Raw genomic sequence first — 27315 nt, 5'->3', positions numbered from 1 at the left:
ACATATTTCCCACCCAAATTTAAGGTTTTCTCTTGTAGCCAGGAGTTTCTGGATGTGCCCTTGTTTTTTCTGACCCCTGGAGTAAGTGAGGTTGTGGAGGGGAAAGGCCTTTATCATGCCAGATAACTGTCTTGTTAGCAATGGCCTTGATAGTGTCTTCATAAACATGCCAGCGTAAGAAGTGACCAGAAAACTTTTTCTGAAAGTCACCATAGGGGTTCCAGTCAACAATCTCAGGATTATTGTGTACTTCTTTTAGAACTTTACCTCTACATACGCTCCAATCAAAATGAGTTACAGGAGGTTCAATGTGAGGCATAAAACAAAGGGGCAGAGATGGAGGTCTTTCAGCTGCGTTAGAAGGCATCCCTTTAAACCCCTTCATAGATAGTAATATAGTGCTGGCTGTGAAAGTAGAGGTGTTATATTGCAGACCCCAAGCTTGAGGAGAGGGTACCAGGCAATGCTCTCCTGCCCCAGAACAAATGGGATACCCTTGAGCATAAGTAGAGTAATTAGAAACCAGTCTCCCTTCATCCTCTGGATGTCATGATTGATATTGATAAGGAGGAGGCATCCATTTGAAATCATTAGTATAAATGATGACTTCAGACTCCCACCAAGCTACTGCTTTAAAAAAAGGGGAAGATAGGGAACATAAGCCCAATATGCATGCTGAACATCAGCAGAAATAACCTGATCAACCAGAAAGGAGCATAAAATTGGTAGAAAGGCAGGTAGGCTAAAGGGCAGCCACACTGCCAGTGTTACCACCTGCTTTTTCTTCTTTGCTTTCACATGTCGCGTTCTCATCTTGTGCGACATCTTGATTGGGATATTGCCTTTCAAGCTGGTATACAGGAACCCACCCACAACCTTGTTCTGTGGAGACATAAGCATATCCCTGACCCCATTGTGGAACTTCTCCCTCAATCCATCCTCCAGTAGGGGCAGCAACATACACAGGATCACAAGGCTTTTGCAAAGGAGGGGAAGAAGTAAAATGACACTCTGCTCCCAAGGCATGCAAGTCCTGCCAAAAATTTAAAAAATTAAGTATATAAAGGGCACGGAGGAAATGTCAGTGAGGAGATTCCTTGACTCTCCCTTTTTGTTTTTGTAATTGAAACTTGAGGGGGTGATTAGCACGCTCAATGATGGCTTGCCCTTGGCTGTTGAAAGGAATTCCTGTAATATGTTGAATGGAATATAGCGTTAAAAAGTTAGCAAGTTTTCCAGAGGTACAACCTGAAGCATTATCTGTTTTTAATGTCACCAGAAGTCCCATGACAGCAAAACAGGAATAAAGATGAGTAATAAGTGCATTGGCCTTTTCAGAACTATGAGCTGTAGCCCCCTGAAAGTGAGAATAGGTGTCAATAGTATGATGAACATAACAAAGCTTTTTAAACGAAGTGACATGGGTAACATCCATCTGCCAAAGAGGATTACTACACAACCCTCATGGGCTGCACCCAGAGGGGAAAGAGGGAAGAGTGAAAGGGGCGCAGGTGGAACATGAGCAGACAATAGCACGTGCCTGTTTTCTAGAAAGAGAAAAATCGTTGTTGAAGGCCTTTAGCATTAGTATGATGAAGGGTGTGCTCGACTGAGGCATCTTGAACCAAAGCTAAAAGTAGAGTCAATGTTAGTATTGCCTTGTGATAAGGGACCGGGTAGTCTGAATGCAAGCGAATGTGTACCAGATAAATAGGAAAATGTCATTTGAGAATTAGAATCTGTAGGTGTGAAAACAGCTGCTGCAACGTTGTAGAGGGATTAAGTGGTAATGAGGCAGTAGGTAATTGGGAGGTACTATAAACAGCATATTGAGAATCACTAACGATATTAAGGAGCTCATTGGGAAAATCTTGCAGCACCAGACAAATAGCATAAAGTTCACTCTTGTGAACTGATGGAAAAGGGAGAGGTAACAACCTTTTGTACCTGGGAACTCCAATAACCAGTTTTCGGAGTGCTGGATGCATTGGTAAAAAAAAAAAAAAAAAAAAAAAAGTAGCAGCAGATAAAGGTTGGGAAGCAATAATTGTAAAAGGAAGAATGGAATGTATACGTAGAAAAGAATATAGTTTTTGAGGGGGATAGTGATTATCAAAGTTTCCAACATAATCAGTGCAAGCTACTTGCCAGGCAGACGAAAGCTCTAGGTTAGGTTGAATATCTCTCTCTCTCTTTTTTTTTTAATATCTTTTGAATTGAAATTTGCAACTATTTTATCAGGATCTGGTCTGGATAACTGATGACTTCATCATTGACCCCTGGTGATTAAACAAGTGAGTTTGTCTAAATAATTAAGGAGTTTTTTATTCTGATTCGGTAAAAACAACCATTTAAGGATGCCAGCCTCTTGGCTCAGGCAACCTGTAGGAAATGATACGTATGAAAAAGGTAGAGAATAATTAGACAGGAAGGTTGAAGGAAGGTAAGAAACCCAGAGGCAAGTCATTGGTCCACGAATTGTAGCTCTTGTTCAGCCTTTGGGGAAAGGGGGCGAGGGCTGTTGAGGGCCACGTTTCCCTCCAACATAGCAAACAAATGTTGTAAAGCATAAGTAGTTATACCTAAGAAGGGTCAAAGCTAATTTATATCCCCAAGGAGCTTTTGAAAGTCATTGAGCGTTTTTAAATTATCTCTCCTAATTTGTAGTTTTTGATATCTTAATTGCTGCTCAGATAACTATCCCAAATATTCAATAGGCAATTCAGTTTGAATTTTTGGGGGGAGCAATGACAAGATTATAGGATTTAAGCTTATCCCGAAGATCATCAAATGCAGCATCATGGAGTGTTTGATTTGTACCTGCCAGAAGAATGTCATCCATATAATGGTAAAGGAAAATGGAGGGGTGCCGTAGGTGGACCGGATTAACTGCACGATCAACAAATTCCTGGCATAGCGTAGGGCTATTTAACATGCCTTAGGGCAATACCCGCCATTGCTATCTTTCAGTTGGGCATCCATTGTTATATTCAGGAATGGTAAAAGCAAAGTGCTCACAGTCTGAGGGCTGAAGTGGAATAGTAAAAAAGCAATCTTTAAGGTCAATAACCATAAGAGACCATCCTGAAGGGATCATGGAAGGCAGAGGAAGGGTTGGCTGTAAGTGGCCCATTGGTTGAATGCAATTATTTATTTCTCATAAATCAGTGAGAAATCACCACTTTCCTGATTTCTTCTTAATAACAAACGCAGGAGAATTCCATGGCGAAGTGGAAGGCTCAATATGTCCAGCTCTAAGTTGTTCAGCAACTATAATTTTTAAAGCCTCAGAGCTTTTCTTTTGTTAAAGGCCACTGCTCAATTGATACAGGTTGATCACTTAGCCAAGATAATGCCATAGCTCAGGGGATTTGATGAGCAGTGGCAACTAGTTTAAAGGAGGGTGTGAGGTTTCCTCAGAAGAGGCTTCGTTGAAATGTATGGGGTTGTAACCCATTTCTTCCATCACATTTTTAACATTGACAGGTAAGCAAGGAATGGTTACAAAAGCCCCAAATTGATGCAAAAGATCTCTCCCCCATAGATTAACAGCAATATCAGTAATATAAAACTGTAAAGTGGTCTTTTGGCCTTTAGGTCCTATACCCATAAAGGTGTCATCACTACGATAAACGTGCTGAGCGTAGCCAAGGCTTGGAAGAACAGTAGGTACAGTGCTTTTTGGCCATTCAGGAGGCCACTGGGCAAGGCAGATGATAGAAACATCAGCCCCCTGTATCTACTAATCTTTCAAAAGAGCAGTCTGCAGAGTAAGGTTAAAGACCTATTGTGAATCTTGAATCAAAGTTTCCCAGAATACTTTAGCTCTTGTACTGCCAAAACCACACTTATGGGTGGCCTCCCTTGTCAGGAAAGAAGCATAAGGCAAAAGTAGGATTTGGGCTATATGGGTGCCTGCACAAAACTTTGTAGTTTGGGATACTGAAGCCATGATTTGAATTTCCCGTGTAGCCAGGATCAATAATACCTACATGGATAAAAAGGCCTTTGAGAGTGCTACTATTTCTTCCAATTATATGACCAACTTTTCCTTTTGACAAAGGCCCAAAAACCTGAGTAGAGAGCTTATGAACACCCTCTGTTAGGGTCAAGGTGTGAGTTCTGGCCACTGAAAGATGGGCCGCAGTGCTCCCCCTAGTAGCTGCACATAGTTGAGCAACTTTTAGACCTTGTTCCCTTGAAGATAGGGGTTGTTCTCTCACTGGATAGTGTTGAAAGTGAGGCCTCATATTGTTTTGGGGGCCCCTAGGTTGAGGGCCCCTCAAGAAGTTTCCCGAATTTCCAGCATTTAATGGTGGTAGGGGGTTGCCATTTTCATCAAATTTAGAAGGACACTCATTTGTCCAATGGCCACTCTTTCCACGTCAACCACAAGGTTTAGTAGGTGAGGGGCACGCACTAGGAGCCTAAAAAGCAGGTCCCCCTCGGTGACATTCTTTTCTAATATATCCCACCACCTTTCCACACTTGTAACAGGTGGGATGGTTATTCCACTTTTGAATGTCCCCAGCCAATATGGTGGCATAATAGGCGGCACCTCCTACCCCCACACAAGCCCTGATGTATTCATCAAGGGTAGCACCACTGGCTTTTAATGGCCACAAGATCTTTTGACAGTCAGTGTTGGCATTCTCCATGGCCAGAGACTGTATAATAATAGTAGCAGCTTCAGTGGAACTTACACTTCTTTAGACTGCCTCCTTGAGACGAGATTAAAAAAAAAAAATCAGGCCGGGCGTGGTGGCTCACACCTGTAATCCTAGCTCTCTGGGAGGCCAAGGTGGGCGGATTGCTCAAGGTCAGGAGTTCAAAACCAGCCTGAACAAGAGCGAGACCCCGTCTCTACTATAAATAGAAAGAAATTAATTGGCCAACTGATATATATATAAAAAATTAGCCAGGCATGGTGGCGCATGCCTGTAGTCCCAGCTACTCGGGAGGCTGAGGCAGAAGGATCGCTCGAGCCCAGGAGTTTGAGGTTGCTGTGAGCTAGCCTGACGCCACGGCACTCACTCTAGCCTGGACAACAAAGCGAGACTCTGTCTCAAAAAAAAAAAAAAAAAAAATCAGTATATGGCTCAGTAGGCCCTTGCATAGTTTTTGCAAAGGATGGTCCCAAAGCACCAGAAGTTTTAATGCACCTCCAAGGAGGAATAAAAATGGATTTAGTTTGTGCTAGAGCAGCATCTCCCAGAGCTGCCTGAGTTTCCAAGGTCTTGTGCTGCCCAGAGCCACTGAGTTCATCTTTTGTTGGCCCAGGGGGATTTAGTTGGGCATTAAGCCAAGCCTGAATACGGGCCCCCTCAACCCACCAACTGCACAGCTGCAAACACTGAGGCCTCCCCAAAGTGGTCGTCCCCAACTGCTCCCAATCCAGGGGAATAAAGGTATTTTGACTTGAATAAGAATCAATTAGCCCAGTAACAAATGGAGACTGAGGGCCATATGACTTAATAGACTGTTAAATTTCTTTGAGAATCTCATATGGAAGACACTGGTATTGGATATTAAACCCCCCTGCAGGAAAATTAGCATCTACTCCCGGGCCAAAAGACTGCTGGGTAATATGATACCCCCAAAGTTGAGGGATGGTAAAAATTGGTCTGGACTTAGGCATCAAAGGCAGTTTATCATGAAAATCAGGGGGAAGAGGGAAATCATCATCTGTCCCTCGAGCACCTAAGGGAACGTTAAAATTTCAAGTGGAAGGAGCAGTAGGTTATACCGGGTATGCAGACAAAGAAAGCGGTGGTGGAGACACAGCCACAGCCATTTTGCTTTTTTCGAGAAGTGGAATTAATTCCTGAATAGGTCTTTAAGCTTTCCTTGGGTATGAGTCTCAGGAGGAGGTTTAGTGGGACTTATTTTGGGAGATCTCTCACAATTGCTGTGTTTCCCAGAGCCTTCCTCCTGAGGGTTGGATGTCTTTATACAGTGTATATTAGTGTGAATCACCATAAACAGAATGAAAGCTCAGGGAGCCTGGGAGACTTCTCTGTTTTGTTTCCAGTGTTTTCTCCAGTGCAGTAGGAATTATGACCTGAATGGAGGAATGTAGATTTTGCTCTTCTGTTACCATGTACACTCCTCAGTGTAGATCATTCTTTGGCTACACGTGTTAGGCTGCCTTGTGAGTTTGTCTTATGTATAGGCCAGTACTGTCTTTTTCTGTGGCTTGTTTCTGCTTGGCATCCAAGAGAACATTCTTCAATATTGAAAATGTATGGTATCTCTGCTCTGGTATAAGCTGTAGCATTTAACCACATTTTGCTATTTAGCTCTTGAAAAGTATCTGGTGTAATGAAAACACTGAAATTTTTATTGTATTTAGTTCTTTGGAATGTTTACTGTACTTGTGAGAGGATTTCAATTTCTAGAACTGTACTTAAGGAAAAAATATTTCAAAAGTACATGGTCAAATGCAACACTGATTACACTCTCTCTTCCAATGTGGAAAGTGTCATATTCTAGAGCTCTTTTATGATTCCTCAGTAAATCCTGTTGAAAGGGAAATATAATTATTTACTGAAACTAAAAGAAGAAGGGCAGGGTAAAAATTAATTTGAAGTGCTAGAAAGTTCCTTGTGATTAAATTTGGTGTAATTATGTACAGATTGTGAATATAATGCTCTTCAAACTGTCTTCAAAGTTAGCAAATAACGAACAAGCACGGCAGAACAACCAGATATCAAGGGTGATGTCATCCTTTAGGCCTGTTTCTAGCCCCCAGGATCCCTGGCTTCTTTTTGTCCTCACCATGCTGGAACTCCTGATCCTTTCTGGAAACACCACAGTCATCCTCCTCATTCGGCCCTACCGACCTCTCCACTGCCCTATATGTTTTCTGATCAGCAAGCCATCCATCATGTACCAATTCTGTATGTTCATGTTTGTTCTGCAAATGGCCCTCAACTTTCTCTCTAGTGATCATCAAATATCTCTCACTGATATTAATTTCAGTGAGATATTAATTTAATATCTCTCACTGGTATTAATTTCTTCCTTCTCATCACCCAGTAGGCAACAGTGTGAGATACTGCCCGTCCTGGCTTAAGACTGCTATGTGGCCATCTGCCACCCATTGTGCTACCCCATCCACATTCCCCATGTTCTCTGTGTTCTCCTGGTGCTTTCATCTTGGCTGAGGACAGTGCTAAAATGCCTTGATCCATGTGCTCTGCCCTCTGACTTTCCATTACTTCACTTCCAAGGAAGGTCTTCATTTTGTTTCTCAGATCCCAGCTGTATTTGAACTAGTCTCTTCTGACACTTCCCTCTATATAAGGGTCTTTTTATCCATGGTGTTATTTTTCTCTTCCCTCCTATCTTAGCTATTATGGCCTCCTATGTATATATACTGTCCACTTGACTGGTGACAGTCTCACGCCTGGGGTACATGGAAACCCTGGCTATTTACTTCTCTCACATGCCCCTGGAGTCTCTATTCTATGTGGCTGCCATTACCAAGTACCTTCTACAAAAGTCTCATTCTCCTGAGCAGGAGAAGTGGTCTCTGCCATCTACACCATCCTAATGACAATGCTCAACCTGCTCATCTACAATCTGACAAACAGAGATGGCTCTGGAGCCCCCTGGAGAGTTCTCAGAAAATAGGAAATATGACATATTTAACTTTCCACTGAAAATCCAAATCTAAAACAATGAAACACATACATTGAAATGGTGGGATTTATGGTATGTAGAGAGTCATATTCATATGCATTTAATTATAAAGCCAGATATATTGAGGAATAGATAATAGACAAAAAGAAATGATCCTGTCTTATAAGTTGATATGTAAATTGGTCATTTTTCTTCCTTTTATTAATTTCTGTATTTGCACTTTAATGTAAAATATTTGGAATGTGGTTTATTTGTGTACTATATCACATACCCATTTTTTATTCCTGTGCAATCATCTTATTTGGTCATTGTTATTTATTTTGCTATATATATTTTTTCTATTGACAAATAATTGTATATGTATATGTCAGAAACAGTGTGATGATTTTATCTAGGCATACTTTGGGAAAGATATGATGAAACTAATTGACATTTCTCAAAAGACAGAAATGAATGTTCAACACATATATGTCAAAACGCTCAACCTATCTAATCATCATGGAAATGAAAGTTAAAGCAACAATAAGCTATTACCTCACACTTGTGAGAATGCCTGTCCTCAATATGATGAATGCTAAGTACTGATCAGGATGTGGAGAAAAGGAAACACTTCCATATTGTTGCTGTGAATATAAATCAGGATAGCCAAATTTATTTGTATTTCAATAAATTTAGGGGGTACTAATCATGATTTTTTTGATGAATGTATGAATTATATAATGTTAAATTCAGGACATTTAGTGTATCATTCATTCAACGAATATAGGTTTCACCCAGTAGATAAGATCTTATCCCTCAATCCCAATCACCCTCCTCCCTTCTGAGTCTTCAACATCAATTTTCTCATTACAGCCAATGTAGAAAATAGTATAGAGATTCCTCAACAATGAACATTAAATTACCATATGATCCATCACTCCCATTTTTACATGCATATTCAACTGAAGCAAAACCAGTACGTAGAAGATATATCTGTCCTTCCATATTCATTACAACAATATTCATTATAGCCCAGATATAGATCCAGCTTAGGTGTCCACCAGCACATGAGTAGATAAAGAAAATGAAGTGCATTTACAAAATGAGACTTCAAGCACAATGAAATTCTGTCATTTGTGACATGTTTTGAACTGGAGGACATGATGCTAAGTAAAGTAAGCCAGGCACAGAAAGACAAATACTGTATGATTTCAGTTATCTGTGGAAACTTAAGAAAGCTTATTTCATAGTGGGAAGTGTGGTTACCACAGAGAGTGGGATGGGGAAAGAGAAAATCAAAGGTTACAAAGTATCATTTTGTGCATATTTAAAAATTCATAGACCCCTAAATAGAAGAGCCATGGTATTCTTAGCTAAATGTCTCTATTAAAACGTAGTAATCTTCTAATGCTACCATTGTAGACAATATAATAATTTATATTTTTAATGTATAATTTTTCCTAAATTTTAAATTTTCTGTAAAGTCACCCTAACCATAACTTCCTGGCATGAGATAACTAAATCAAAATTTATTGATACATTTATAATTTTTAAATAATATTGATTTTTTGCTGAAGTAACTTTGAAATCATTGACCTTTGTATTTGCTTTGTGACTCAATATTTGGTATTTTTATAAAGTTTAGGAGAGATGTGTGGTTTTCATTTTCATTTTTTTTTATTTCCAGAAAATATGAGACTACAAACATTTTAGTCACATTTTATATCTTTGCCTCTCCCTAGCAAGGGTTAGAGGCATGCCCTTCTCCTCCATGATGACCAAGGCATCCCTCAGATGTCGGTCTACCCCCAAACCCCTGAATCCCTGCTGAACACCACCACCATTTGGGCACCATAGTGTTAATCAGTCAGTACCACTTTGATGGCGAGTACATGTGGAGCCCATTCTTCTGATCTTCCATCACTTCACTTTGGATAATGGACTCACTCAATCCAGGAAACTATAAGCAGTGCTAGCTAACTGTCATTTCTTAAAATTGAGTAATATTTTATTGTAAACATATACCAAATATTAATAATCCACTCATGAATTGAGGAGCTCTTGGGTGGTTTTATTTTATTTACTTTAAAATTGTAACATGCTCCTTAATTTTATTTCATAAGCATTTGTATCTTCAGAGGTGTAGTTTCTTATCAAATAATCAACAGGGGTCCTGAAACTTTATCAAACTATAGGAGCCCCCTCTACAAAAGCCCATGTGGGAGGGTGAACTGCAATGCAGATTAAAGCTAATGACATATTAATTACCTTTAGGATACCCTAGGTCACTTTGTAAATCTTATTATGCCTTGGAAGGCGAAATGCTAGATTGATAAAGCATTCCCTCCTTCCTCAGGTGTAGAAGTGGGTGAGGGTAGAATTAAGGTTGGAACAGCACCAAAATGGAATGGCACCCTTATCTGTCTCCCCGGGTGGAGTAATTGCTGGAAAAAGCACCAAAACAGGGCACCATTGTCCCGAGAAGAGCCAGAGATCCTAACTATCTGCCTAAGATTTGTAAATTTTTTTGAAAGATTATTTAAAAGGATTTTTTTAGAAATGCTTTTTATGAAACATAAACATCTCTTAGAAATGAAATATCAAGGAATATAGCTCCCTATCACACAATTTAGGTATAAAGTTGGGTTCCTAATATCAGTGAGCACCTAGCTTTAAGTTGCAAAATTATATCCTCCTGCATTGACTTGAAAACCTTGTTTTTTATTGTAATTTCAACAATTACCAAAAAAGAGAGTCTCACTAATTACCAAGTAAGTTTACTATGCACACGTTAGGGTAAATAGGACTGTCTAGTATTCTTCCTTCTTTCTTCAAAGCCAATTATTATTTATCTAGATTACATGTATGGAAAAGTTAGGCTTTGCTTAGCTATGTACAGTAATGACTTTATGTGTGCCTTTGAAATCTCTCAGTGGATTGGCACTGTGCACATTACATTGTGTTTTAATTATGTAATAATAGCATTTCCTTCTAATTCTCTTTTAACTTTGTGGAGAGGTTTTCTTATTTGGAGACTCTTTACTTTTAATATTTCCTGAACACTTTCCAGAATTAAATATGCAACATAAACATAAAATGTGCCCACCACTTGTAAATTAGAAGGGCTTTGAACACTATATTCCTTCTTGAGCTTCCAGTCTGTAACCTGCCAGTCTGCAGCACAGAGCTTCACTGTGCCCACATCTGCACACGGTAAGTTCTCTAGGTCTCTTTGGTGTCTAAAGTCCCTCTGGAGCATACTTAGACCAGATTCCTGTGAATACACTCTCATACGATAATAATCACTAGTTCTATCCTTTCTCTAAATGCATCTCACATCATTAGAACTGAAATGGATTCAGAGACCATGGGGCCCAGACACAAATGAGAACAAGATAATGTGTACTGGGTTGGACACATAAACTCCCTTTCTGCCTTCTGTTTTGCCCAAATGCCAGGAAATGTGCAGTGAGTGATACTGAATCCATGCCTCTCTAGAGACCTAAATCTGCAGCTCTGAATTCTGAATCGAAAGTCTGAGGTTCCTCAGAAAGCATTAGAGCACGTTGGAAAGTGGAATTTCTCTTCCAGTTTTCCTTCCCTGTCTGTAAAAGCAAAGAATGCACAAGTTCAATCCAAACCAGATCTGGCCTCAACCTGGAATTCACAAGACAGAGACATACTTTGGATTGAGGATGTACCAAAATCTCAGGAGAGACATATGCTGAAGTATAAGAGATCAACATGGAGTTGTAAGTTAACTCTGAAAGGGCCTTTTTTGGGTGAGTGCAGACAATTTTCTAGATATTGTGTAATGTCACTTTATAGTTGAGGGGAAAGAATAGAAAGGCTGGCACCACATCTAAAATTTTCTGTAAATTATTGGACACTTACTACTCAACTTTTCTTGTATAATAAGGATTAAATCAAATAATGTAAAGCTTTCTTCACAGTGCAACAAACCATACTTCTTACCACATAGCACATGGTCCGTAGACATTGCATTATACTGCATTCCACTTTGAAATTAAGTATATGTTGTGATGAGTGTTGGGCAAAAGGCATTATGTATGCTGTGCTTGCTGTCTCTACCTGAGTGCTACTAACAATGGATCTAGGTTGAGCAACATCAGCATAAAGGGGACAGGAAAAAGAACCCAATTAATGTACCCCTTCCACACCAGAAGACCACATTTCTTAGAGTGAGGCCCATAGTACCACATGATTTACATTCACATTGATGTTTCAGAGACAATTTTAAGGTAATTTCCTCTCAGCCCAGGCTTTCAATTAGGATAATCTGGCTCGATTGAAGAAACACCATCAGCTGCCTGTTGGGCTGGGTGGGAACATCCATGTGGTTTTAATTGTGTCACAAATAATTCTAATTTGATACCAGGGTCAAGCGTTAGGACTCCTGGATGTATTCATGAGAATTGAGTTTAATCTTTGTTCTACAGGATAGTCACAGTTTCTGCTCTCTTGGGCTTGGTAGAGGCAGATCAGTGTGGTCCAGATTCCCATTCCTGTTGCAGAAACTCCTTGCACCTGTAGCAGGGGAAGGTAACCAGAATAAAAGACAGGATAACCTCACATTTTGGTCTCCCTGAATGAGCTGATCATAGCTGACTCTTTACTGTGAGCAAGAATAAGTGAGTGTAGCCCTTCTGCATTTTATGTTCCTCTTGCTTGTGAATATTGTGGAAACAAGGGAAGAAATTGTGCTGACTCCTTTCAGGGCAATCTCAAGATTTAATTCTAATTGTTCTGCACAATACCACCTGAAAAGAAATTTCAGAATAGGGGAAGAGGAAGAAGAAATGGCTGGTTTTCAGGTAAGTGTGTCCCAGATTAGGGGTGGTGTCCACTGTTTCTCCTAGAAAGTCATGTAGAACTTCACTTTTTTGAACTTGTAAAGCTTTACTTCTTTACTTCTTTTTTTTGCTTTCAATCCAGTGTTTTATTTAAGAACAACAGAGCCTTAAGTGGGAATCCCAGCATTTATGCAAAAGACATCAGATAAACACTTGTCACATGTGTGACAGAGAGAGAAACTTTTCTCCCACTACTTCTCCCACTTCTAAGGAGACACTCAAGCTTGTTTTTTTTTTTTTCCCATTATGGTTTACTTTTTAGTATTACTTTTTTATTTTTTTATTATTTATTTTATTTTATTTTATTTATTTTTATTTCGGCATATTATGGGGGAACAGATTTTAAGGTTTCAATAAATGCCCTCCCCCCCACAAGTCTGAGTTTCCAGCATGACCATCCTCCAGATGGTGCACATCTCACTCCTTACGTGTATATATATACCCGCCCCCTCCCCCCTCCCACCTGCCCAATACCCTATTACTGTAGTACCTATGTGTCCACTTAGGTGCTACTCAGTTAATACCAGTTTGCTGGAGAATATATCTGGTGCTTGTTTTTCCATTCTTGGGATACTTCACTTAGTAGTATGGGTTCCAGCTCTAACCAGGAAAATATAAGATGTGCTATATCACCGTTGTTTCATAGAGCTGAATAGTACTCCATGGTATACATATACCACATTTTATTAATCCATTCTTGGATTGATGGGCACTTGGGCTGTTTCCACAGCCTTGCAATTATGAATTGTGCTGCTATAAACATTCGAGTGCAGGTGTCTTTTTTGTAGAGTGTCATTGGATCATTTGGGTAGATGCTCAGCAATGGGATTGCTGGATCAAACGGTAGATTCACTTGTATTGCTTTAAGGTATCTCCATATTGCTTTCCACAGAGGTTGAACTAGTGTGTAGTCCCACCAGCAGTGTCCTAGGATATGGTCAATCTTAGAGAATGTCCCGTGTGCTGATGAGAGGAACGTATATTCAGTGGATTTTGGGTAGAATGTTCTGTAAATGTCAGTCAGACCCAATTGTTCTACAGTTTTGTTTAAGTCCAGTATTTCTTTATTAATTTTCTGTTTGGAGGATCTGTCTCATGCCGTCAGTGGGGTGTTGAAATCTCCGGTGATTATGGAGTTACTATTAATCAATTTGCTTAGCTCCAGTAAGGTTTGCTTTATGAATCTGGGTGCACCTAAGTTGGCTGCATATATATTTAAAATTGTTATCTCTTCTTGTTGAATTGTGCCCTTCACCATTATATAATGACCCTCTTTGTCTTTCACTACTTTTGTTGGTTTAAAAACTAAATCGTCTGAAATTAGAACTGCCACACCAGCCTTCTTTTGGCTTCTATTTGCTTGGAATATTGATCTCCACCCTTTTATTTTTAGTCTATATGCATCCTTGCAGGTTAGATGTGTTTCCTGAAGACAGCATATACTTGGCCTGTATTTTCTTACCCATTCAGCCAGCCTATGTCTCTTGAGTGGAGAGTTTAAGCCATTCACATTTATTGAGAGAACTGATAGGTAAGGTAGATTACTGATCATTCTGTTGGGTTGGATGTTGTTGCTATGATTTCTGTCTTGAGCCATTGTAATATCTGGCCTTTAATATCTTTGGGTTTTGGTTGTTTTTATATTCGTGGGTTATTATTATGATGTTCCGTGCATAACGCTGTTTTAAGTACTTCTTGTAGGGCTGGTCTTGTCTTGGTGAATTCTCTGAGCCTTTGCTTATCTGAGAATATCTTTATTTCTCCTTCATATATGAAGCTTAGTTTTGCAAGGAATAAGATTCTGGGCTGCGCATTGTTTTGTTTCAAAAGAGTGAGAATGTGGCCCCAGTTTCTCCTTGCTTGTAAAGTTTCATTAGAGAAGTCTGGTGTTATTGGAATTGGCTATCCCTTGTATGTTACTTGCTTCTTTTGTCTTACAGCTCTTAGAAAGGCCTCTTTAGTTGATACTTTGGTCAGTCTAATGACTGCATGTCGTGACGTCTTCCTGTTTGCATTGAATCTCCCAGGGGTCCTCTGAGCTTCTTGAACTTGTATATCAAGATTTTGAGCAAGGCCTGGGAAATTTTCCTCTATTATATCTTCAAACAGCTTGTCCAACCCTTGAGTGTTATCTTCTTCTCCTTCTGGTAAGCCTATGACCCTCACATTAGGTTTCTTCACATAATCCCACAACTCTTGTAGGCTTTGCTCTTTTCTCTTGTTTCTATGCTCTATTTCTGTGACTGATTTATTTAATTGGAGGGTGTTATCTTCAAGCTCTGAGATTCTTTCTTCTGTTTGATCTACCCTGTTCTTGAGACTTTCTACTATATTTTGTAGTTCCTTGAATTGATTCTTCATTTCCAGGAGTTCGGTTAAACTTTTCTTCATTGTTTCCATTTCTTTTTCCAGATCCTGGAGGCTTTTTGTGGTTTCTTTGTGTTGGTTATTGAGTTGTTGTTGCAGCTCGGTGAGTGTTCTTATGATCCACAGACGAAATTCCTCTTCTGTCATTCTGGTTGCCTGATTTTGGTTGGTGCCCGTTTCTAGGGGGCTGGGGCTCCTCTTTGGGAGAAAGTTTTCTGTTTGGTTCTTCATATTTCCTGAATTCCTTCGCTGATTTCTTCCCATATCGATCAGTTTTTGTTTCTTTTCTTTAGGTTTTTGTTTGGGTATTCACACGCCTTGTTTAGTTTCTGAGCTGGAAGGTGATGTCTGTGTGTGAGATTCGTCCACTCCCTGTCCTGATAAGGGTGTGCAGGATGCTCTCCCTGTCAGTAGGTGGAGCTTGTTTGGAGGAACAGGCTACGCTGTTGTTTTTATGCCCTGTTATCAGCTCTTCTTCCTGTAGAGAGAACTCTAGTGCCTCAGGTGGTGGGTGGGGCCCTGGGACTTCCAGGTGTGTCCTTTTCTCCTCTTCAGTGAGGGCTAGTCTAGGAGAGAGTCTGGGCAGAGCTGGGTTTGGTAATCCTGCCCTCAGGCAAAACCAATGTCTTTAGCAGGGGTCAAAGTTCTGTTCTCTGCTTCCAGGCAAAGCTTTCAGGTCGGGGCTGGAATGGCCCAGCTCAGTCAGAGAGTCTGCGTGTGGGGATGGGGCTGTCTGAGACTCGCAGTCTGGAGCGGGCCTGGCTTCTTTCCACCATCCCCAACTTCGTAGCTACTGCTGGGGCCTCTGCCCGCAGGCCAGACCACACGCCACCGCTCCTCCCCTGTCTGTGCTACCTGCAGGGAGGTTCCCTACATGGGAACGCCACCTGGGCTGGGTGCAGGGCCTCCCTTTGGGGGGAGGGTTGCCCTCTAGGATGCTGATCTGCCTCTGAAGGCACACACACTGCAGTAGGCTGTTCACAAATATCCCTTCTGTGCCCCAGGCAATGCGAGGCCTCCGTGCACGGGATGTGGTCTGCAGGTCTGAACTCTGGGTCCCAGAGTTCAAACTATATCCCCATCAGGGAGAGCAGTGCCAGTCCCAATTCACCCACAGGGAGCCCAAGATGTGTCTATGTCTCTCAACCTCAGATCCTTCCCCGTTCTCTTGGGATCACCGTGCCAGCAGCACCTGGGAGGGCTGGCAGGGAGCTCACAGTCTGAGTTCCCCTTAGTCAGCTGTAGGGCCCCAAAAGGGAAGGTCCCTTTGCCTGTAGGTGCCTCCGGCTGGTGGCTATATTGTCTCTCTGTCTCTCTGGGAAGCCGCGGGTAGGGTCGGGGGAGGGGAGGAGGAGGCAATATGGCGTCTGCCGCGCAGCTCGGGTCTGTGCACACGGAGGTGCCCCGAGGGAGTTGGGAGCCCGGTGCCATGTCTGCCACTGGCTTACCGCTCACTGGCAGTGGCTGTCGCTGGGCTGGTGTCCGCAGGTCTCTCCACTCGCTGGGGAGCCCACCAGCAGTCCAGGATGCCAGGGAGGGGAAACGGCCGATACTTCCCGCTGGTCTCCGGGCTGCTCTGGAGGTCCCAGCTTCCAGTTCTCCTCCGTGACCTCCTCCCGTGGAGTCTCCCATGGTCTCAGGTACTCCTCCTTTCAACCCTCATCCGATGTAGGCTCGTCTTCTTGCTTCTTTCTTCTGATTTCTGCTAGAATCTATCTTTTCTGCAGAGACACTCTGTCTGGCGGTGTTTCTCATCCGCCATCTTTTTTCGGCCTCCTCAAATATTCATTTCTTATTCCTGTGCAATCTTCTTATTTGGTCATTGTTATTTATTTTGCTATGTTTTTGTTTTTAATTGACAAATAATTGTATATGTATATATCAGACAGAGTGTGATGATTTTACCTAGGTATACTTTGGGAAAGATATGATAAAACTAATTGATATTTCTGAAAAGACAGAAATGAATGTTCAACAGATATAAGTCAGAATTCTCAATCTACCTAATCTTCATGGAAAGGAAGGTTCAAGCCACCATGAGCTATTACCTCACACCTGTGAGAATGCCTGTTCACAATATGCTGAATGCTAAGTGCTGGTGAACATGTGGAGAAAAGGAAACACTTGCATACTATTGCTATGTATATAAATTAGGACTGCCACATTTATTTGTTTTTCAATAAATTTAGGGGGCACTAGTCGTGTGTTTTTTTTCATTGATGAATGTGTGTATTATATAGTGTTAAATTCAGGACATGTAGTGTATCATTCATTCAATGAATATTGTCTTCATGCTGTAGATGAGATTTGATCCCTCAATCCCAATCACCCTCCTCCCTTCTGAGGCTTAAGAATCTATGTTCTCAATACAGCCATTGTAGAAAATAGTATAGTGATTCCTCAAAAGTGAAAATTGAATTAACATATGATCCATCACTCCCATTTATACATGCATATTCAATAGAAGCGAAACCAGTATGTAGAAGATCTATCTGTACTTCCATATTCATTACAACAATATTCATTCTAGCCCAGGTATAGAAGCAGCTTAAGTGTCCACCAGCACATAAAGAAAATGAGGTGCATTTACACAATGAGCCTTCAAACAGAATGAAATTCTCATTTGTGACAACATGTTTTGAACTGGAGGACATGATGGTAAGTAAAGAAAGCCAGGCACAGAAAGACAAATACAGTATGATCTCACTTATCTGTGGAATCTAAAGAAAGGTGATCCCATACTGGGAAGTGTGGTTACCACAGAGAGTGGGATGGGGAAAGAGAAAAACAAAGGGTACAAAGTATCAGTTTGTGCATTTTTTAAAATTCAAAGACCTCTAAATAGACGAAACATGGTATCCTTACATAATTATCACTATTAAAATGTAGTAATATTCTAATGTTACCATTGTAGACAATGTAATAATTTGTATTTTTTAATGTATAATTTTTCCTAAATTTTAAATTTTCCCTAAAATCACCCTAACCCTAACTTCGTGGCATGAGATTACTAAATCAAACTTTATTGATACATTGATAATTTTCAAATAAACTTGACTTTTTTGCTTAAGTTACTTTGAAATCATACTTGATTGACTTTTATATTTGCTTTGTGACTCAATATTTGGTATTTTTATAAAGTTTAGGAAAGATGTATGATTTTTATATTCATTTTTTTATTACAAGAAAATAACAGAGTACAAACATTTTAGTCACAATTTATATCTTTGCCTCTCCCTAGCAAGGTTTAGAGTTATGCCCTTCTTCTCCATGGTGATCAAGGCATCCCTCAGATGTGGGTCTTACTCCAAACTCCTGAGTCCCTGATGAACACCACCACCATTTGATCACCATACTGTTAATCAATTAGTACCAATTTGATGGCTAGTACATGTGGAGCCAGTCTTCTGAGCTTGTGTCACTTCACTTTGCATAATGGGCTCACTCAATCCAGGAAAATATAAGCAGTGCTAGCTCCCTGTCATTTTGTAAATTGAATAATATTTCATTGTAAACATATACCAAATATTAATCCACTCATGTAATGACAGGCTCCTGGGTGTTTTTTATTATTTTACTTTAAAATTGTAACATCCTCATTAATTTTATTTCATCAGAATTCATATCTTCAGAAGTGTAGATTATTATCAAATAATCAACTGGTGTCCTGAAAATTTCATCACACTATAGGAGCTCTTTCTAAGAAAGGCCATGAAGAAAGGTGAACTGCAATGCAGATGAAAGCTAATGACTTATTAATTACACTTAGGATACCCTAGGTCACTTTGTAAATCTTATTATGCCTGGGCTGGGGAAATGCTAGATTGGTAAAGCATTCCCTCATTCCTCAGGTATAGAAGTGGCTCAGGGGAGAATTAAGGGTGGAGCAGAATAAAAATGGAAGGAAGCCTTATCCATCTCCCCAGGTGGAGCAATTGCTGGAAACAGCACCAAAATGGGGCACCATTGTCCCAAAAAGAACCAGAGATCCTAAGTATCTGCCTAAGATTTGTATATCCTTTTGAAAGATTTTTTAAAAAAAGGTTTTTTAAGAAATATTTTTCTGAAACTGAGAAACATCTCTTTGAAATGATATATCCAGGAAGATAGTTTCCTATCCCACAATTTCAATAAGATGGGATCCTAACTTCAGAGAGCACCTAGCTTTAAGTTGCCAAATTATCTCCTCCTGCATTGATTTGAGACACTTGTATTTTATTTGAATTTAACCAATAACCATAAAAAGAGAGTCTCACTAATTACCAAGTAAGTATACAATGCACTCTTTATTACAAAATAGGACTGTTTAGTCTTCTTTCTTCTTTCTTCAAAGCAAATTATTATTTATCTAGATAACATTTATGTAAAAGTTAGGATTTGCTTAGTTATGTACAATAATAACTTTATGTGTTACTTTGAAATCTCTCAGTGGATTCGCACTGTGCACATCACATTCTGATTTAATTGAGTAATAAAAGGGGTTTTCTTTTAATTTTCTTCTAACTTTGTGTAGAGGTTTTCTTAGTTGGAGTCTCTTTTAATATTTCCTGAACACTTTCCAGAATTAAAAATGCAACATAAACATAAAATGTGCCCACCACTTCTAAATTAGTAGGGCTTTGAACACCAGATTCCTTCTTGAGCTTCCAGTCTGTAACCTGCAACTCTGCAGCACAGAGCTTCACTGTCCCACATCTGCACACAGTAAGTTCTCTAGGCCTCTTTGGTGTCTACTGTCCCTCTAGAGCATACTTAGAGCAGATTCCCTTGAATACACTCTCATAAGATAATAATCAGTTGTACTATCCTTTCTATAAATGTATCTCACATCTTTAAAACTGAAATGGAGTCAGAGACCATGAGGCTCATACACAAATGGGAACAAGATTATGTGCACTGTGTGCAATGCATAAACTCCCTTTCTGCCTTCTCTTCTTGTCCAAATGCCAGGAAATGTGCAGTGAGTTCTACTCAATCCAGGCCTCTCTAGAGACCTAAATCTGCAGCTCTGAATTCAGAATCCAAAGTCTGAGGTTCCTCAGAAAGCATTAGAGCATGTTCAAAGGATGAATTTCTCTTCCTGTTTTCCTTCCCTCTCTGTCAAAGCAAAGAATACACAAGTTCGATCCAAACTAGACATGGCCTCAACCTGGAATTCGCAAGACAGGGACATACTTTGGACTAAGGATGTACAAAAATCTCAGGGGAGACATATGCTGCAGTGTAAGAGATCAACATGGACTTGTAAGTCGAGCTGGAAAAGACCTTTTTAGGGTGAGTGTAGACAATTTTCTGGATCTTGTGTCATCTTGTATTATACTTGAGTGAGAAGAATAGAAAGGCTGGCACCACATCTAAAATTTTCTGTAAATTATTGGACACTTACTACTCACCTTTTCTGGTATAATAAGGATTACATCACACATTGTAAAGGCTTCTTCACAGTGCAACAAACCATACTTCTGAGCACATAGCACATGCCCAGTAGACATTGCATTATGCTGCTCTTCACTTTGGAAATTAAGTATCCATTGTGATGAGTGTTGGGCAAAAGGCAGTTTGTATGCTGTGCTTGCTATCTCTACCTGAGTGCTACTAATAATGGATCTAGGATGACCAACAGCAGCACTAAAAAGGGAACCTGACAAAGAACCCAATTAATGTACCCCTTCCACACCAGCTGACCACATTTCTTAGAGTGAGGCCCACAGTACCATATGGTTGACATTCACACTGATGTTTCAGAGACAATTTTAAGGTAATTTCCTCTCAGCCCAGGCTTTCAATTAGGATAACCTGGCTTGATTGAAGAAACCCCATCACCTGCCTGTTGGGCTTGATGGGAATACCCATGTGGTTTTAATTGTGCCCCAAATAATTCTAATTTGATAGCAGGGTCACTCATTAGGACTCACGCATACATTCATGAGAATTGAGTTTAGCCTTTGTTCAAGATAGAAGTCACAGTTTCTGCTCTATTGAGTTTGGTAGAGGCAGATCAGTGTGGTCCATATTCCCACTCCTGTTGCAAAAACTCCTGGCACCTGTAGTAGGGGGAGGTAACCAGAAGAAAAGACAGGAGAACCTCCCATTTTGGTCTCCATGAATGGGCTGATCATAGCTGACTCTTTACTGTGAGAAAGAAAAATTGAGTATAGCCCTCTGCATTTTATGTTCCTCCTGCTTGTGAATATTGTGGAAACAATGGAAGAAATTGTGCTGACTCCTTTCAGAGAAGTCTCAAGATTTAATTCTAATTGTTCTACACAATATCACGTGAAAATAAGTTTCAGAGTAGGAGATGAGGAGGAAGAAATGGCTGGTTTTCAGGTAAGTGTGTCCCAGATTAGAGGTTGTGTCCACTGTTTCTCCTAGAAAGTCATGAACTTCAATTTTTTGAACTTGTAAACCTTTACTTCTGATGTGTATGCCTAATAAGTTTTGCAACTACATTTTTTTATTTCTTCTTATGATAGTCAAGGAGCTCTGGAAAATCCATCCTCCGTATGTAACAGAGTCTGCTCTACATTTTCTCCCATAAGCTTCTTACTACAGTAGCAAATTTGTATAAGAAATGTATGACATGTAATATTGAAAATGTTCCCATTGTGACAGATGAAGATAGAATAATGTCGATATCTGACATTCCTGTTGGAGATTGGATATCGTCTTGGAATTTGAGTGAAGAGGGGGAACATATACTCTCAAAGTTTGATCTGTATGCTTCATCAGCTCTACATAAAATATTGTTAGGACAATTCAAGAAGAGTATAGCATTGATTGCCTAGGATATTCAGAAAATCATGGAATAAAGAAAAAACAGAAGACTTGTTCTGTATGATGCTAAAGTATTTACATACATTATTAAAGATAACAAAACCTGAGAAGTATCTGAAATTTTCATAAAACTGATGATTCCTCATGATTGCATATGAGTGTCCACTATCATGCCATCAGTGATTTTGTGTCCTTCTCTTTTCATGGGTGCCTAACACCAATTTGTCCCATTAAAGTTATGTTAATTTCATTCACTTGCTTAAGATGCTCTCTGACAGATTCATCCAATATAAAGTTAATTGGTTTTTTTTCTTTATCATTAAGTGTCTCGTGGAGATTTACTGACAGTTGTGAATGAACCATCACATTTAATCTGGAAGCTCCCCTTTCTTCTTATACCTTGCTTTGAAAAATGAGGGCTGTCATCTGTGTTCTCTTCAGATGAACTGAGATTAATTCAAATTCTACCATTTACAGAATGTTGACAAAATACTCTCCTTAGGCTAGAAGCATTGTTATCAGCAATTATATTATGTGACATGCAGAGATTCAGACTCCACCCCAGATCTCCTCAATCAGAATCTATATTTTAACAATATCTCCATTTCTTTATTGTACTCGTAAAAATTAGGTGACACCCCCTAACTCACTATGTTTTTCTTTATAAGAAATATGCAAAATTTATTGACATGATGTAAATTTAACACCCATCAATTTATATTACTGTTGTAAGGTTCTTCATTTTGTATTAAATACTTTATCATCCAAGGCAGAATCATTTGCACACAGTTTCATACATCTTGTGTGATCCTCATTTCTGCTAATAAGAGAATATGTGCAAGAATATCAATGTGCTAAAAATTATCTTATTAAATAATTCCAGTCACTCATATGTCACAAACAGTTCTTATAACTCATTTTCCTTCTAGTCAAATTAAGAACTCTCTCTATGGCCACTTGGGAAATATGTGTCTTTTTACAGGAGTAGTGACATTCCAGGATGTGGCTGTAGAATTCTCTCCAGACGAGTGGGCATGCCTTGACAATGCTCAGCGGAATTTGTATACGGATGTGATGTTGGAGAACTACCGAAACCTGGTCTCCCTTGGTGAGGATCACATATATACTGAATTCCTATTCCACATTAAGGCCATTATTTTATTTTTGTAGATACTTTCTTAAAAGTTTCTACTTTACATGAATGAATTTCTTATCCATGCTTTTACAGAAACTTTGAGGATTGTTGTTCTATAAAATAAAATTATTAGATGTCTCATGTTATCTTGCACCTTTCCCTTTCTTGGGCCAATATGTATATTTCAACTAGATTAGTGGTTACTCTAGAAATCAGGGTATATAATTGTTGCCTGCACCTTAGAATAGAATTTCCACCTCTTATTTATTTGGTGCTAGTGGGAATTGGTGCTCTAGTCATAAATTAGAAATAATTTTTTATCATTCTACAGGGTCTGTGAGAAAACAATATGTTGCAAAGGAATTTTATAGAATCTTCTGTAATGTTGTGTCTACTAACGATAGCACTGCATTAGTAATTGGAAAGTCTTCAGTAAGAGTCATGTGAAATTTTTCTAATGAAACAGGTCTTGCTGTCTCAAAGCCAGAGCTGATCACATGTCTAGAGCAAAGGATAGAGCCCTGGATTATGAAAAAAGAGGAAACAACAGTTAAATATCCAGGTAGGTGACATTCAGTGAAGCACATAACAAATGTTAGAGAGGTAAAGCTCAAAGAGGAAGGCAGATATTAAAAAGTGGCTTGGAATATTCTGTTCAGTTGGAAATGATTTTTAGAAGCCTGTGTATGTTGCTCTTTATCTTCCAGAAGGACATTTTTGTCCCAGGCTCTTAAACTCTCTAAGAATTCTACCCATGAAGTGATTATCCTTAGAAGTCAGTGAGATCCATACTTCTTTTGATGGCTTATAAGGGACTACATTATCTATCAGCATTTGTATTGTTTAGGAGTTATGGGACTATCTGTGCATATTTTGAATACCATGACATTAAACCATCTTTTGACAGGGTTTTGCTCTCCTGCCATTTCTTGAGTACAGTGGCTGATCATAGCTCACTGCAAACTCAAACAACTGGGCTTCAGGGATCCTAAAACCTCTGTCTTCCAAGCAGCTAGAACTATGGGCATGAGCTACCATGGCCAGCCATTATTTTCATTATTATTATTATCTGGTAAAAATGGAATCTCCTTATGTTCCTAGGGCTGGTATAAAATCCTGGCCTCAAGTGATCCTTCTTGCTTGGCCTCCAAGTGGTGGGATTATAGGTGTGATCCTCCATGCCCAGCTCCATGTTTTAAGTTCCTTTTGATGTGTCATTTCTGAAATGTGTAAAGGGGAACAGTGGAGATATTTGGATTTGTTTCTGTAATACCAGAAACCCTAGGGACAGATAGTCATATTTTATGCATCATGATTTCTAATTCTAAGTTTTCAGAGGCAATTCTACAGAAAGTGAGGTTCACTAACTTTGTACAAATGCATAGCCTCTGCCTAAATGTAAGAAAATCTAATGTTATTTCACTTCTAAATATTCTTTTTCTAGATAAATAAGAGTAAATTTTCAACTTTATTATAGCCAAATGCCAAAATTATAATATAGTTTATTTTGCACACTCACCTTATAGAATTCCTAAGTATACTGTCTCATTCAGTGCTTCACATCCATGAATATATTTATACTCCCAATTGATTCACAATATTTTGATAACTTATATTCCATAATTTACCCCTGTTTAGTAGCATCAGAATTGTGCCATTCATATGTGTGTATGTGTGCATATATTTCTGTGTGTGGGGTGTTTAATGGGTGGAAGTTTCCAAAATTAAGAATTGTATAACTGTATATATTTATTGTACACACTGTAGTGATCTGATGTGTGTATATATAGTAAAACAATATAATTAAGGTAATAAAATGTTCCATCATCTCACATATTTACCATTTAATTATAGTGAGAACATTTATTAATAGAGAGGTCTATGGTCTTAACAAATTTTAAACATATACATTATTAATAACTCTAATCATGTTGCCATACAATAGACCTCCAAGATCTATTCATCTTATAACTAAAAGATTTTACCCTTAAACATCTCATTTTTTTCTGACTCTATACCCTGGAAACCACTGTTGTACTCTTTATTTTTGTAAATTCAACTTTTTAAAAATAATTATCCATAACAGTATTTATCTTTCTGGGAATGGCTGATTTTACTTAGCATAATGCCTACTACATCCATCCATGTTGTTGAAATGGCAGGATATTTATCATTTTCATGGCTTACTAATAGTATATGGTATGTGTTTGTACAGTCATGTTTTAGTCTATTCATCATAAGCAGGTATTTAATTCGTTTCCATTTTCTTGGCAAATGTTCATAATGCTGCGATATATATGGGGGTGCAGAATGTTCTTAAGATACTGATTTTACATTGTTATACTCATAGGTAGAATTGGTGAATGACAAGGCAGTTGTATTATTTACATTTTTTAACAAATCTCTATGATGACACTGTCCATTTATAATCAATAACAGTGTACAGGGATTGCTTTCCTACACACTTTTGTCCACACTTATTATTTCTCTTGTTTTGGAAATTAGCCATTTTAACAGTTGTGAGGTGATACCTTATCATAGTTTTCATTTGTGTTTACATGATGTTTTGGTGATGCTGAGTTACTCTTCGTGTTTCCTGTTGTAAACTGGTATGTTTTCTTTGAAAATAATCTAAATAAACTTTTGCTTATATTTAAGTGGGTGATGATATTGTTTTGCATTTGAAAAATATGAGTTTCCTATATATTTTGGGTATTGACATATTATACAATATAAACTTTGAAAATACTTTCTCCCATCCTATATGTTTTCTTATTTTTTTTCCTTGCTGTACAGAGGATTTTAAGTTTGATGCAGCCCAAATTTTTCCAATTTTGTTCCAGTGCACATTGTTTCATATCAAAAAAAAATTGCAAGTCTTATGTCAAGGTTTTCCCATATTTCTTGTTTTCTTTATACTATTTTTTAGAAATGTTAGAGTTTATGTATTCCATTTAAATCTTTATTACATCTGGAGTTAGTTTTTGGTATCATAGAAGAAAAAATAGTCTGCTTTTTTTCATTTGTTTTTGGATATCCAGTTTTCCAGCACCAAGCACTGAAGAGCCATACTTTCTGCATTGTGCATTGCTAGTGCCTAGATAAATGTTACTTGACCTTATATATTTTGGTTTATTTCTGAGGTCTCCATTCTCTTCCATTGTTATTTTTGTTGGATTCATGTGAATATTTTGCTGTTTTCATTACTCCCACCTTAAAATTTAGTTTGAAATCAGAAAGTGCGATGCTGGAAACTTTTTTATTCTTTCTCATTATTGTATAGGGCTTATCAATGGTGTTTGTGAGATCATACAAATATTAGAAGTTTTTGGTTAATACTTTCAAGTAATGCCCCTGGAATTTTCATAGGGAGTGCATTGAATGTGTACATTGTTTTGGATAATATCATTCTATTCACTCATGCCATCTTCAATTTCTTTTATTAATATCTTATAGTACTCAGGGTAAAGGGTTTTTTAACCACTTTAGTTAAATTTATTTCTTAGATATCTATTTTCTTGATGGTATTGTAAATGAGAGTGTTTTCCTTTTTCATTGTCTACTTTATTACTGTATAGAAAAACAACTTATATCTGTATGTAAATTTTACATACTGTGACTTAACTGAGAGGCTTTATTACTTTTAAAGCTTTCTTCCTTTCTTCTTTATGGTTTTTGATCTATAAGATAATGTCATCTGTAAACAGTGTTATTTTTAGTTTTTCCTTTCTAATTTGAGTGGATCTTGTCATGTTCTTGCCAAACATTTCTGCTTAGGTGTTGTAGTCACATGATAAAATAGTAGCATTAACAGTGATTGCACATTATACTTATGGTGGTATCTGTGCATATGAAAAATTAAATACCTTTCCCAGTTTTTATAAACTGGTTTTGGAAGGTAAAGATTTTTTTCTTTTGAGTACTTAGACTAAAGGTATCTCCACTGGGTTTTCAATGAAGAGTTGCTGTAGCTAGGGCACAAGTCTCCCCCTTGTTCTGCAGTGGAGTCTGCATCTGGTGGGCCAGTTCCAAAGGGCTTGGGTGGTTTTCAATCCTCTCTTGTTTCTGGGTAAATTGGTTGCCTTCAGGATTTGGATGTGTATGACACATACTAGGGTATGGTTGGGGATTTCAGTCAGCATATTTTAGGGCTAATTCCATATGTGTTGCTGGGTGTGGCTCCCAACGAGTACCTTGGAAGAGTCCTTGCAGGTCACTGTGTGGATCTATTCACTGAAAGAACTGGACATGGACTATAGTTCAGACTGCTGTAGCCGAGTCACAGTTCTGCTTTACAGATGATAGCAAGACCAAGTTATTTAAGTCTGTCTCCATGGCTGCAGATAGGTGTGTCTCTCGCAAAGTCTCTGGATGAGCAGCACCACTCCCACTTTGTCACAGGGAACCATTGGAGACTCTGTGTATCCAAGATGATGACCCATGTTGCAGTCTGTATTCAGGACAATGGGTCCTTAGGTTTGTCAGCTGGATGAGAGGCTGAATACTCCCAATGACCCTCCCAGATCTATGGTTCCACTA

At 38.9% G+C, this 27315-nt stretch overlaps 1 protein-coding gene across 1 annotated transcript in view; it reads left to right on the top strand.

Annotated features, from left to right (window-relative positions):
• The first annotated feature begins 3436 nt into the window (after positions 1–3436).
• The window catches only part of LOC142872286 (uncharacterized), a 46327-nt gene continuing 22448 nt past the window's right edge, over positions 3437–27315 (top strand). The window contains exons 1-2 of the mRNA XM_076005357.1: positions 3437–3486; positions 3598–3669. Coding sequence (XP_075861472.1) covers positions 3437–3486; positions 3598–3669 — 122 coding nt within the window. The remainder of the gene's footprint in view (positions 3487–3597; positions 3670–27315) is intronic.

The sequence above is a fragment of the Microcebus murinus genome, chromosome 8 (assembly GCF_040939455.1).
Source record: "Microcebus murinus isolate Inina chromosome 8, M.murinus_Inina_mat1.0, whole genome shotgun sequence".
Taxonomy (NCBI): Eukaryota; Metazoa; Chordata; class Mammalia; order Primates; family Cheirogaleidae; genus Microcebus; species Microcebus murinus.
Note: the sequence above shows the minus strand (reverse complement) of the source record. Positions and strands in the feature narration are given on the sequence as shown.